At 52.4% G+C, this 12292-nt stretch overlaps 1 protein-coding gene across 15 annotated transcripts in view; it reads right to left on the bottom strand.

The window, feature by feature from the left end:
* The window catches only part of CACNA1E (calcium voltage-gated channel subunit alpha1 E), an 84804-nt gene that overhangs the window by 38863 nt on the left and 33649 nt on the right, over positions 1 to 12292 (bottom strand). For all 15 annotated transcript variants that reach the window (XR_006930820.1, XM_025153110.3, XM_015290487.4 and 12 more), the window contains one exon: positions 7403 to 7506. Coding sequence is in view for 14 of the 15 variants with exons in the window: in XM_025153110.3 (XP_025008878.1) it covers positions 7403 to 7506 (104 nt within the window). In the remaining variant the exon portion in view is untranslated. The remainder of the gene's footprint in view (positions 1 to 7402; positions 7507 to 12292) is intronic.

The raw sequence follows: 12292 nt of genomic DNA on the forward strand, positions 1-12292 counted from the left end.
GGAGAGAACAAAAGGAAAGGAAGAGAAAAGCAGCCTAAGTAGAGGGAAGGAGGGCGGGGAGCACCTCCCACAGCCGGCGGGGAAAGGCGCTCGCTTTGGGCACGGCATGTGGAACAGCTCCTTGCCTTGCGCGGGGGAAAGGCAGGATGGTGCCAGCTGCGCTTCATCCCCCACGCCAGCTTCTGTGCATTGCCAACATGGAGATGCCAAGAAGAGAGAAGATGCCATTGGCAGCCAGAGCCAGTAGGGACCATGCCTTTATCCCACTGGTGCTGTGCCCTGGTGTGACCCGTGTCATTGGAGCATCTTCTCCACAAACTCATTGAGCCTGGCTTGGCTGGGCATGGTTTGCATAGGAAAGCCCCCAGCCCCCTGCAGCCAAGAGGGATGAAAGCCGAAACACCATCTCCCCATGTCCAAGCATCGGCTTGCAGAACCCTCACTGCAAGAAGCTGGTGCCACACGCACACACCCAGGGACACAACAGCCCTTTCTGCTGTGGCAGCAGCTCCGAGGGAGATGCTTCCCACACTCCTGCTCCCTAATGGAGCCTAATTGCTTTTGTCCATTAGGAGGAGGAAGGGGAAGGGGGGGGGAGTTAAACTCAACTTAATGAATTATTACATTTCAGTGAGACACGTTACCGAGCAGGGCAGCAGCGGGGGCTGGTGACATCTGAGAGTGGGTAGGCGATGCTGACAGATCAAGGATTGCTCAGAGCCAATTTGCAGCAGCGGGTAGAGATAGTGCTGTGCAGTGAGCACGGGGCCGGCCGTGCTGACTGACAGCCGCCTGGGAACGCTCCAAGCACGGGGCTGGCTGCCACGAAGGATGCTGCTCCCTATGGTGTTAGGGTTGCGTCCTGTGAAACAGCACTGTTTGGCTTTGCAAAGAGATCCAGCATCGCTCTCCAGCCCTATGGAAGGTCCCCAGATCTGCACAGGCACGTGTACCTGCCTGGTACAGGTTGAAGCCTCCAGCGTGGAAAATTCCCCCTGCAATAGTGAAACCCACTTTGTGCCAAATGTGGAGCTGTGTAGGACCTGGTGTCACCACAGCCTTGGGAATACCAATGGCAGGCACTGAGGGATGGAGGGGAGGGCTAGGGATTGTGGTGGGAGCTCAGTGCCATCTGTTCTCCCACCAGCGAGGCACCATCCAGTGCCCATGCCCAGCCTGCCAAGGCCATGGGAGCAGATGGCTTGCTCTGCCCATGGCTGCAAATAGTCCTTCGTTCCCACTCCCGCGCCCAGCAGGAGACCTTGGAGTAGCCTTCCTCTCCAGGCTGCTGCTGCAGCTGCGCATTCATAGAACCATAGAACTGCTTGGGTTGGAAGAGTCCTTAAAGACCATCCACTTCCACCCTCATGCTATGGGCAGGGTCACCAACCACTAGATTCCTCTTCTTCATTGGTGTGCTTGGTTCAAAGCAGTGCAGGGCCAAGGTCATGTTTTAACAGGAGAAGAAACCACGTGAAAGCATCCTCAGAAGAGCCTCATTTGGGGAAAAAAAAAATAATAAGGCTAAGAGAAAAACTATCACAGATGCTGCAACCCACTTGTATTATACCAGGAGCATCTTGGAGTCCAGAGGGGATATATAGAATCATTAAGGTTGGAAAAAAAACACTAAGATCATCATGTCCAACACCACCCCCATCCCATGCCCACTGCCCACATCCCTCAGAGTCACATCTCCGCGGTTCTGTAACACCTCCAGGGACGGTGACCCCACCACCTCCCTGGGCAGCCTGTGCCAGCACCTCACTACCATTATCTATAGCACAGGTCACACCAACACTGTGGTTTCCATGCTTTCAAAGAAGCCAACCACCTCCACAGAATCACCTTTCACAACCAACAGGCACACCTCCAGCAAACCAGTTACCAAAACGGTCATAAAATTACACACAGCAGCAGATGCGGTGGGAAGAAGCTCGCACGCTGAAGCTGAGGCAGCAGTAGCTTGCTGCTGTGAGAAAGCCAGTTGTGGTGGGCTGTGTAGCAAGGGATGCCATCTGTAAGGCACCAGGTAATGCTTCTGCTCTGCTCAGCACGAGGGAGGCTCATGGCTCCCGTTTTGAGCATCACAATCTGAGGAAAAACACCTTCACCTCAGGCACCTGGAGATATGGAGAGGATGGATGAGGCAGGTGCAGAACAGGAAGATCAGCTGATATCTACCCAAGAGGTGTAAAGGAACTAAAACAAGAGCAGTGAGTGCTGTCAGCAAGCTGGTGCTGGAGCTTAAACAGAAGGTGCAAGCAAGCAGCAGGGCTGGCACAACCAGCCAGAGGGTCTGAGCGCTGCACTGCTGAGGTCGTGCCTTACATCAGTGACCCATTTAGCAGAGGCAGATGCTGATGGTTACCCTCTACCTTGGGAGAAGCTTGTGATTTAAAAGAGGTTTTCTAGTGGGTACTGCTGGAAGCCTTCTGCCAGGTCCTACAGGGGCTCGTGTTAGACAGGGCTGACAGCGAGCAGCGTGAATGATTCACACAGAGCACGTCATGCTGGTTTGCATTGACACCGCGTGCCAAAAGGAGAAGGGTTTTCTGTGAACAAAAACAGAGGCAGAAGGGAAGGGCAATGCCCATGTGAAAGCACAGGGAAAAGGCAGTGCAAACAGGCAACCGTCCCCAACAGCGAAGAGGGGATGGAGGGGCAACGTGTGAGGAACTGCCAACGTTCCCAGCTCCAGAGGTCCATTTATAAGCTGGTTCCTCCAAGAGGAGCAGATGTGTGGCGCTGTGTAGGGCCCAAAGGCAGTGGGGACGGGGCCACCATTGGCCAGCTGTTCCATAGGATACTGTGCTCTTCCCAAGGAGTGACACTCCAGGATCTGAAGGGAAATGCACGCACAGAGGCTTGCTGCACGTTTGGCTCAGCCCTGCTCTTCCGTGCACTGCTACCTTTAAATGCAGCCGAGTTTCCCAGGACACAGGCTGGGCTCAGAGCGGCCACGAGCCTGCAGAGCTTATTGTTTTGAAGTGGAGAAAAACAAAGGTCCAAGAGGGTAAATATCAAATGTTAAAAGAGCCGCTGACATCCAGTTGCAGAGCCTCAGCTTCAACACATGTCTCGAGGTGACAAGGTGGGGGTTTGCATCTGTGCTCCCACTGTTCCAAGGACACGTGGCTCCTCCCATCCCTTCCTGGGCTCTGCATTTCATCCTCTGTAAACAAGGCGGGTTTTGTCCCTCTTTGCAATTGACAGCAATCTGCAGATGGGAGGTGTGGGGCCAGTTCTGATACAGCATGAAAAATCACCATTTTTCAGTATTTCATCACATTAACATCCCAGCCACTTTCAAGCGCTCTAATTGATGGCTTCAAAACGCAGATACAATGGATTCAGAACCAACCATCAAGTGCAGAACCCACAACAACTGCTAGATATGTCATTGCCACTGCAAAACAAACAAACAGCCGCCTACAGCGTACAGAGGACTGATAATGTGCAGTGATTCATTCAGGAGATCCTTCCCAATCCACCCAGCAAAGGTGTAAAGCACCACTTTCATAGAATCACAGTATGATTGGGTTGAAAGGGGCCTCAAAGCCACCCAGCCCCCCCCAACCATGGGCTGGTTGCCCCGCATCTCAGTCTGCCCCAGGGCCCATCAATGGTCTGGGGTACCTCCAGCGATAGGGCACCCACAGCTCTGGACAGCAGTGCCAGGGCATCACCACTCTGAGTAAAGAATTCCCCTAACGATCTAACCTACAGTTTCCTAAATTAACCTCTCCTTATCATGGCCACCAAGGAGCTTTGGGCATTGCCAAAGCCATGGAATCATCTGTGTTGGAGAAGACCTTCAGGATCGCCCAGTCACCAGGCTGATCCATCTACCTAGTCAAACAGCTCATGGATGCTATTGCCAACAGAAATAGGGAAGGACTGGAATAAACAGCTCCAAAAGCAATCTGTGAGCAAGAGCTCGCTGCCGAGTGCTTTGTGAAGAACATCAAAGCGAGCCCTTCACCCGCAGCCTGCAGACCACGGGGAGTCCGCAGAGCACATCTGCAAGAGAACAGCAAACACGTAGCAGCAGCAAATAATTCCCAAGGAGAAATCAAAGGGGAGATCCTTGCATTGCCTCGTGGCTGTGGGTTTTTCTCTCTTGTCCCACTGGCTGCAAGAGAAGACGCTGTTGCCAGTGACATGGGGGACGTGGCACTCCCGACACGCTCCTCTTGTCAGGCAGCGTGTTCACATGGGGCCCGGGGCCTCGGGGAGAGGTGGCACAGGCAGGCGAGGCGGAGAGGTGCTCGATGAATATGGATGCCCACCTGTCTGCTGAATATAGATGAGCATCGCTCCTTTGCATCAGCCGCAGAAGGTGCTCGAGTGCCATGTCGGTGAGACAAGAGCTTCCCCAGAGCACAGCAACAAGTGCGGCCCAAACCTACGCCCCCATTACAGCTCAGAAGGGCTAATTCCCAAACACACAGTGGGCACGGACATCCTGCCCTCCTCTAAACCACTCCGCAAGATGCCACCACCACTGAAGAAAACACAGTGTAAGCTTCCAGAGCAATATTTCCTGGGCACGTTTGTTGGCATCTTGCTATCATTCACGACATCCCCACAAGAATTCTCCACAAACACCTCCAAGGCATTACTCATAGAACCATTTGAGCTGGAGGGGACCCCTCAAGGCCATCTGTTCCCACTGCCCTGCACTGAGCAGGGACACCCACAGCTCCATCAGCGCTCAGAGCCCCTCCAGCCTGACGTGGCTGCCTGTAGGGATGGGGCACCCACCAAGTGTTTGGCTTCAAACCATCTGATCCAGCTCAAACGTGGGCCAGCAGAAACCCCTGCTTCCATTGACAACGCGCACTTGTGCCTTTGACGCCCCGATCATTAATTGCTGAACTTCATCTTATTCACCGTTTGTTACGCCTCAAAATTGGATAGGAAAAAAAAATTCAAATGAAGCAAAGTGAAAAGATTTCAGAGATGGTACAGAAGGCTCCTGGAGGAGCTGAAAAATACTCTCAGGAGACTGGGAACGCAGCGCTAACCCAACCCGAAAGAAAGAAGATGTTAAGACAAAGAAATCTTGCCAAATTGATCCTTTAATTATAACATTAGTCGTTTCTTTCAAAGGCTTAGTGCAAGAGCTGAGGGTGGGGGGCAGAAAAGACTTAAAGGGAGAAAAGACTTAACATCACCAGGATGAGTGGAAGCAATTAGGAGGATTTAAATTACCCTCTTGTTTGGTACAAGGAAGATAGATTTCATTTCTCTTGCCATCGTCGCTCAACTTCTTGCTTTGGCATCGCCCTGGGTTACACCAGCCCTAGGACACACGATGTACCAAGTCGTGCTCCTGAGCTCCCAGCCCCACAGCACTGCAACGGCTGCTCCTTCCCTGCTCTCTCTGATGCTCCTGCCAGGGTTATTTCAGGAGCTCGTGGAGCTTTAAAAGCTGAGCAGTCACATCTCCTTGGGCTTTATACCTGCGAAATGTGCACGAAGAGGAACAGGGCCAATTTTTTTTTCCTCTTTCCTGCTTTCAGTTGGAATTAATTGATCTGTAATTGCACCCATAGAGGGGAAAAAGTTAATAGACACAGTAATAAATGCCAAAGCCCCAGAAGATCTGGCTCTCCAAGCCCCTGCCTGGAGCGACTCCATCTCTGCTAATAGCGGTGCATGCAATTCCAGCGCATGTGTACGTGTTAGTATTTAGAGAGCAAACTGAGGGGCCTCGGCATGATGGAAATCATTGCTTTTTCTCTCCCACATACTTAGTGCTCAGGAGCAGATGGATCCAGGCTGTTTACATCACGGAGGTCATGGCTCAGCCTAACAGTTGGGGAACTGACTGTAGGGAGAGATGCGCATCGCAACCAGAAGATTGCTAAATCTGGGCTCAGGCAAACTTCTGATGGTGGCAAATGAAACAAATGTCCTCCCGCAGCCTCTTGGCATTCATGACCTGTCTCGGGTGGCTGGTTGGCTCCCCAGTGAGAACAGCTGCTGAGCTGTAGTGGGGAAGGCAGGCAGCCAGACCAGATCTCAGTGCGACCACCCCCTCCCTGCTCAGCCCAGCACAGGGGGATGTGGAGTGGAAAAGCCACCCTTTGCCTCCCAGAGCAGAGCCCGGTGCTCTCTTCCAGCACAACAGAATGGTGACAAATGTTAAAACCAACAGAACCTCTGCAAGCAAAGCAAGGAAGGCAGCCCTTGCACGCCTTCAACCCGAGGACACCGCGTCTCACAGTCCTCCAACAGCCTCACCGTGAGGTCAGCCTCAACCAGGTCCTGCACACAGGGAGGCTGTGGCCTCACTGGTGGCCATGCACAGCCCATCTGGCTGCCTCCATCACCTCGTCCAGCCCTCCGGGAGCTGAGCAGTCAAGCTTTTCCTTAGGTAGCTGGCACACCACGAGAGCATCTCCATTGCCAATTAGGCCACCCACCCACTTGCATCCTTCCCCAGTACAAACCCTATCAGCAATAAACAAACATTGGAAATGCCAGCCAGCGCCTGGGAAGAGCCTGAGGTGACTGCATCCAATTCAGTGGATGTAAAAGGGGCTGCCCCACACAGTCCTGGTGTGGACAGACATCAAGGGGGGGGACCATGCCATCGCCATCACACCTGAACTCGCGGGGACATTTAGGACAGTGATGGAGATGGTCAGCTTCCACGTTGATCCCTGCATCCTGACATCATGCACCACTCAAAACAAGGACCAAGGAACCGTATGGTGTACATGCAAAGAAGTCTCTTTTTTTCCTCACTGTAAGCTGTCCCTGGCCACACAGCCATCCTGTGCCCAAAAGAGCATCTTGGAACACCCACAAGGCTCCACGGGGCTGCTGATTACACCCCAGCAGGAGCACCCCACCCACCATGCCCTACTGCCCTCACTGCACACGGCCTCACCACCAGCCGCCCTCCCCACGTGCCAACCTCTGCCAGTGCTGGGGATGCGCTGATGCAGCCACGGTTCATTGTCATGGAAACAAGAAGCCTTTTTCTCTCCAAGGCCAGCCTGATGGCTTGGAGGAAAATCTCTGTTCCACACGGAAGATCAGAAATGAGACAGTCGTCTTTCCCCTGTACCCCCCTCCATGTGCAAGTGATGCTGGGTATCTCCAGCCAACAGCCCCCAAACCCATCCCATGCCCACCACGCTCCATCAGCTGGCACATGCGCACCTGGCTACGGACACATCCCAAACTCATAGGCATTTCTGTATCTCTCCCTCTGCCTCTTCCCTCCAAGTCACAGTCAACAACTTCTTGCACATCAAAACACCAAAACCTTCAGCCCCTTGTTGCGGGACAGGCATGGAGGGGAGTAGCAAGGTATGGGGACATGGCAGCACCAGGGCCAGGTGCAGGGCTTAGGCACATGCCAGGGAGATGGTGACTTGCTTACCCTGACAGCACTCCCAGGACAAGGTTGAGGACGAAGAAGGATCCAATGATGATGAGGGGGATGAAGTATAGCCAGTTCCAGGTGGCTCCTAAGGCATCATTGGTCTGGAGGGGAAAGAAAACACAGGGGTGATGCTACATACAGCACAAGCAGAGGGTACATTAATTTAGGAGCAGGAGGATTCTCCTTCCATACTGACCGCACCAAGCTCTTTGGGGTGACCACCTCCTCACCAATCCTGACAATGGGCTCCTGCCATAATCCCACTGTACCGTTCCACACTGGCCGCATGAAGCAGGTTGCAGCTCCAGACAATTATTCACTAAACAAAGCTTGTAATAAAAGCAATGCCCCCTCATCCCTCACAGCCACTCCCCGGCCCCATTTGTCCCCCCGGTGTAAGGCACTGTGCACATGATGCCAGGCTGGAGGGTGATGCGGCAGAACGTGACTGTCTGGGGGAGGTGGCATCAATCTTGTTGCAATGAAAGGCTCTTTCTCTTTTCTCTCTCTTTCTTCCCCCTCTCCCCGTGCTAATTAAGCCCTCATCTCCGTCTGAGTCATTGGCACAACGTCTCCCCATCGGCCAGCACGGGAACCTGCAAGTGGGGAGGTAGCCACCTCTGGTGACCACCACACTGGCACTGAGGCCACCAGTATGTCTGGCTGTGGGCACCAACCAGCACACAGAAGGATGCTGCAGGGAGAGACACCAGTGCTGCGTGCCAGCCCCTTCTCCGAGGTTGATCTCCATTCTGGGAGATGAGAATGATGCACTGAAATCCCATGCAGCCCATACTCACCGTAGATCTCCAGAGACACTTGGACTCATCCATGAGTCCGGGTGCCAGGCCACTGCTTTCCAACAGCACCATTTCCCATGGCATTAGCCTTCAAGGCACTGTGTACCCCTTGGAACAAGCTCATGCTGGACTCTGCTCCACTGTCCAGGTGCCACTGGGCATCTACCACCCGTGTTGGGATCACTCCCCACCAAGACCAGGCCTGAGAGCCAGGTGCTTTCCCAAAGGCTCTCAGCACAGGGGCTCTATTCCTATAGGTGAAGAAAGCATCTTCCCCCACACACTGTTGTGCCCTGAAGGCACAGGTAAATTGGGGGCACAGGGGACCAGCATCACACTGCTCTGTTTGCCAGCACTTGCTCTTTTGTTCCCTAAGAAGCGCAGCATTTCCCACTGCTTCTGTAAGCCATAGTAGACAGTGAGACTACCTCTCCACCTCAAAGCTGAAGCGTGTCTAACCCTGAAAAATGCACTGTTCCCACTGGAAATGGCAACCACTCTAATGGTTGTCCCTAAGTCTCAGCCTAAATTTATTTGTGGACGGTTTATATCCATTTGTACTTCTGCCAGCATTGACCTTTGGCTTAAATAGCTCTTCTCTTCCCCATTTCCCATCCTGATGTATTTATGGATGGTGACTGTGGCCATTCCCAGGCTCTCCTCTGGTAGCTCAAGCAAGGCTCATCTAGTTTTCTCCTGCATGACTGCCTCTCCCTCTTCGTTCATCCAGCAGCCCTTCCACTGCTCCAGTCCAAGCTCAGTTCATCATCCCTGTACACAGGAGACCCGTACGAGTGATGCTGACAGCTCCTGCTGCATCCACGCACGATGCTGCTGAGGCCTTACCTTCCCGTCTGCAAGCTTCTCCTCCTTCCCCTCCATCTCCATCCTGGCACCTTCCAGCCACAAAGACCTGAGTTCCTGGGAGGTATCCTCACTATTCTCCAACAAGCACACGACTCACCCTGAGAGCCCTAAACCACCACCCAGCCCCACCTTGGTGCCGCTCCCTTCCCACCAGCTCTGCTTCGCCAACATTTCCCCATAGGGAAAGCATTACTACAACAAGCAGCTCTGCACATTTCCTGCACTTAGAAAACCAGTCCTTGGATGCCAGGTTAGCCTGGCGTGACCTACCTTTGGCAAACCCATGATTCATTTTCCTCTTTCGCCTCCAAAATCTGTTCCGAAATGGCATGCAATTGAGGTCAGGCTTGCAGCCCTATTCCTGCCTGCCTTACTTTTTCCTTCCTCCCCCCGCTTTTAAATATAGGCACTGCATTCACTCTTCCCCAGTCAGCTGGTGCCTCCCCCAGCACGCCGGAGCTGTTATAAATACGCAGGACCAGACCTGCCATCTATGTGCCAGCTCCCCCTAAACACAGTGGGGGTGATGCCCATTGCCAAGCTGATGGGCACGATGGGCTGTGGCCACGCTCATGTTCTTGGTCACACTATCCATCCTTTTGGTGCCATTGGGTTCACACTTCACATTGGGTGAAATATCCACCTGGTGTGGAGGTCTGTGCCCAAACATCCCCTTGTTCCAGGTCAGATATTAGGAAAAATTTCTTCTCTGAAAGAGTGGTGAGGCGTTGGAATGGGCTGCCCAAGGAAGTGGTGGAGTCACTGTCTCTGGGGGTGTTCAAGAAAAGGGTAGATGTCGCACTGAGTGATGTTTAGTGGGCATGGTGGGGATGGGCTGATGGTTGGACTTGGCGATCTTTTTGGGTTTTTTTTCCAACCTTAATCATCCTGTGATTGGCAGAGGTGAGAAACCACTTACTGTTCCTTTGAGCACTCTGCACAAGGTCCATGTTGCTTGAATTTTGGCACTTCCCAACTTCTTTGGCACAAAGAAATCATTTTCTTTACCAAGCAGCCCTTTTTCCTTTATTTTTGGAGCATCATTCCCTCCTAATACCCTTCCACAGACAGTAATTCACCACCTTGGTGCCTTCCCATAGGTTTTCCACTTGCTCAGGACCCAGCAGGACATGTCATTCAGGGTCCATGGAGGCCGCACCATGGGTAGCTCAATCCCCAGACTACACAAAGCTGCAATTCATTTAAGTGAAGAAACTCCTTCCTGCCCCTGGCCCTGTGCTGGAGATGGTCCCGTTGCTCACATAAAGCCTTTGGGAAACTGAGGAACTGCTTGACAGATGCTCTTTCTTCTTCCCTTCTCTTCAAGGCAACAACCTTCTCGTTATAGAATCACAGAGTCATTTAGGTTGGAAAGACCTTCAAGATCACCAAGACCAACCATCAGACTGACTCACCAAGTCCCACCACTAGCTCATGCCCATTGGTGCCACATCCACATGTTTCTTCAATACCTTGAGGGATGGAGACTCCACCACCTCCCTGACAGCCCATTGTGTATCGCTCCATCCTAAAATACCACCAGCCACGCTCTTCCTTGGCCTCCTGACCACAAAATGTGTTCACTACCACCTCCAGGAACGCGTGAGACGCTGACATATACAAAGCACACAAATGACCCAGGCCACCTCACCTCGGGCCACCAGGGTGATGGTACTGGCACCATACCCACCACCAAGGCCACCACAGAGACCGGCCCTGTTACTTTGGCAGCTCCTCTATTTCCAAAGGGCAGGAAAAGGCACAGGGAGCTGCAAAAGCAGGTCTCACTCAGGGGCCAGAAATCTAAAGAAATCTAAATATATACTGCCGTCAAATGCAAAGCACAGGCTCGCAGCCCACACATACCCTCCCTCAGCATGGGAAACTTTAGGATTTTTTTGCTGCGCTAGGAAAAAATAATAAAACAACCACAAACTCAGTTTTTTCTACCTAAAAATAAGCAAAAAGCACCTTCTGCCTTTGCAGGGCACCTTTGGATTCCCAGTGCTTTGATAGAAAGTGCAAGGAAAGGAAGGGTGATGCTGGACGGACAAGCAGATATGCTTTGCTATTGAGAGAAGCAGTCTTAGAGATGGTCCATGCTCTGAGCAGCAGCACAGCCATGTCCCCCATCCAAATCCATCTGCATCAGGAGAGCCTCTGCGATTTCTGCTCTAATCCAGACCCAAATGGCACATAATTAGATTGGGGTAATATTCAGATATTACCATAACCCACTTGCTTAGGGAATAAACACAGCTTGGGAGCAAGGCCCACAGGCAGATGCAGCGGGGCCATGCACACCATCGCCTCCCAGACCCCAACACTGTGGGGTCTGAGGACCAGAGCCGGCACTGAGCCTCCCTGGCACAGACCAGTAGGAACAGTATCACAATCCAAAGGCTAAAAACAAAGAAAGGAAATTAAAGAACTCTCCCAGCAGATTCCCTGACCTAACCAGCTCCCTCAAGACCTTGACACCCACTGCTGCTCCCCAGCACAGTAACAGATCTCCTTCTTCCCGTTAATAGTTATAATTTGATCTCTTGCATGCAGGGCCATGCTTCACTCCCTGCCAGCTGTGCCTGGTATCTGTCAGTGACCCCAGTGCTGTACAAGATCTGAATGAAAATGCTTTTCTTCTCCAAATTAGATTAATGAGGAAATTGGTATATTTCCTTCACAGAGCAAGGGCTGGGCCCACAGCACCGTGCAGACCCCAGGGGTCCCCAAAATGGGATGCAGGATGCTTGGTGAGGGCTGAATTGTGTGGGCATGCATCTTCCTGGCTAGGAATGGGGAGACAGGGAAGAACTCCTATATATTTCATTCTTCCCGTTTTCTAAATGAAACATTTCAATTTCAGACTAAGAAAACAATGCGTTGCTAAAAGCATTATGAAAAATTAAGTGTTTTGAAAGTGCTTGATATGGGTGTGGAGATTGACTTTGGTTCCGTTCTACTTTGATCTGCCAAGAAATCAAACCCAGGTCCCCCAGCACTGCATTCCATGGGATGCCAATGAGACCCCCCACGGGTTGCCAGCAAGACCTTCCATGGGACGTCAACAAGGCCCTCCATGGGACGCCAATGGAATCATAGCCCCTGGGCTTAACAAAGAGGGGCTGAAACCCTCTGTCCTTGTAGGCAGTGCCAGAGCATCGGGTTCTGCTCTGTTCCTCTAGCCCAGGACAGAGCTGTTCCCTTGGCAAGCAGGAGG

The sequence above is a fragment of the Gallus gallus genome, chromosome 8, assembly GCF_016699485.2.
Source record: "Gallus gallus isolate bGalGal1 chromosome 8, bGalGal1.mat.broiler.GRCg7b, whole genome shotgun sequence".
NCBI classification, from domain to species: domain Eukaryota; kingdom Metazoa; phylum Chordata; class Aves; order Galliformes; family Phasianidae; genus Gallus; species Gallus gallus.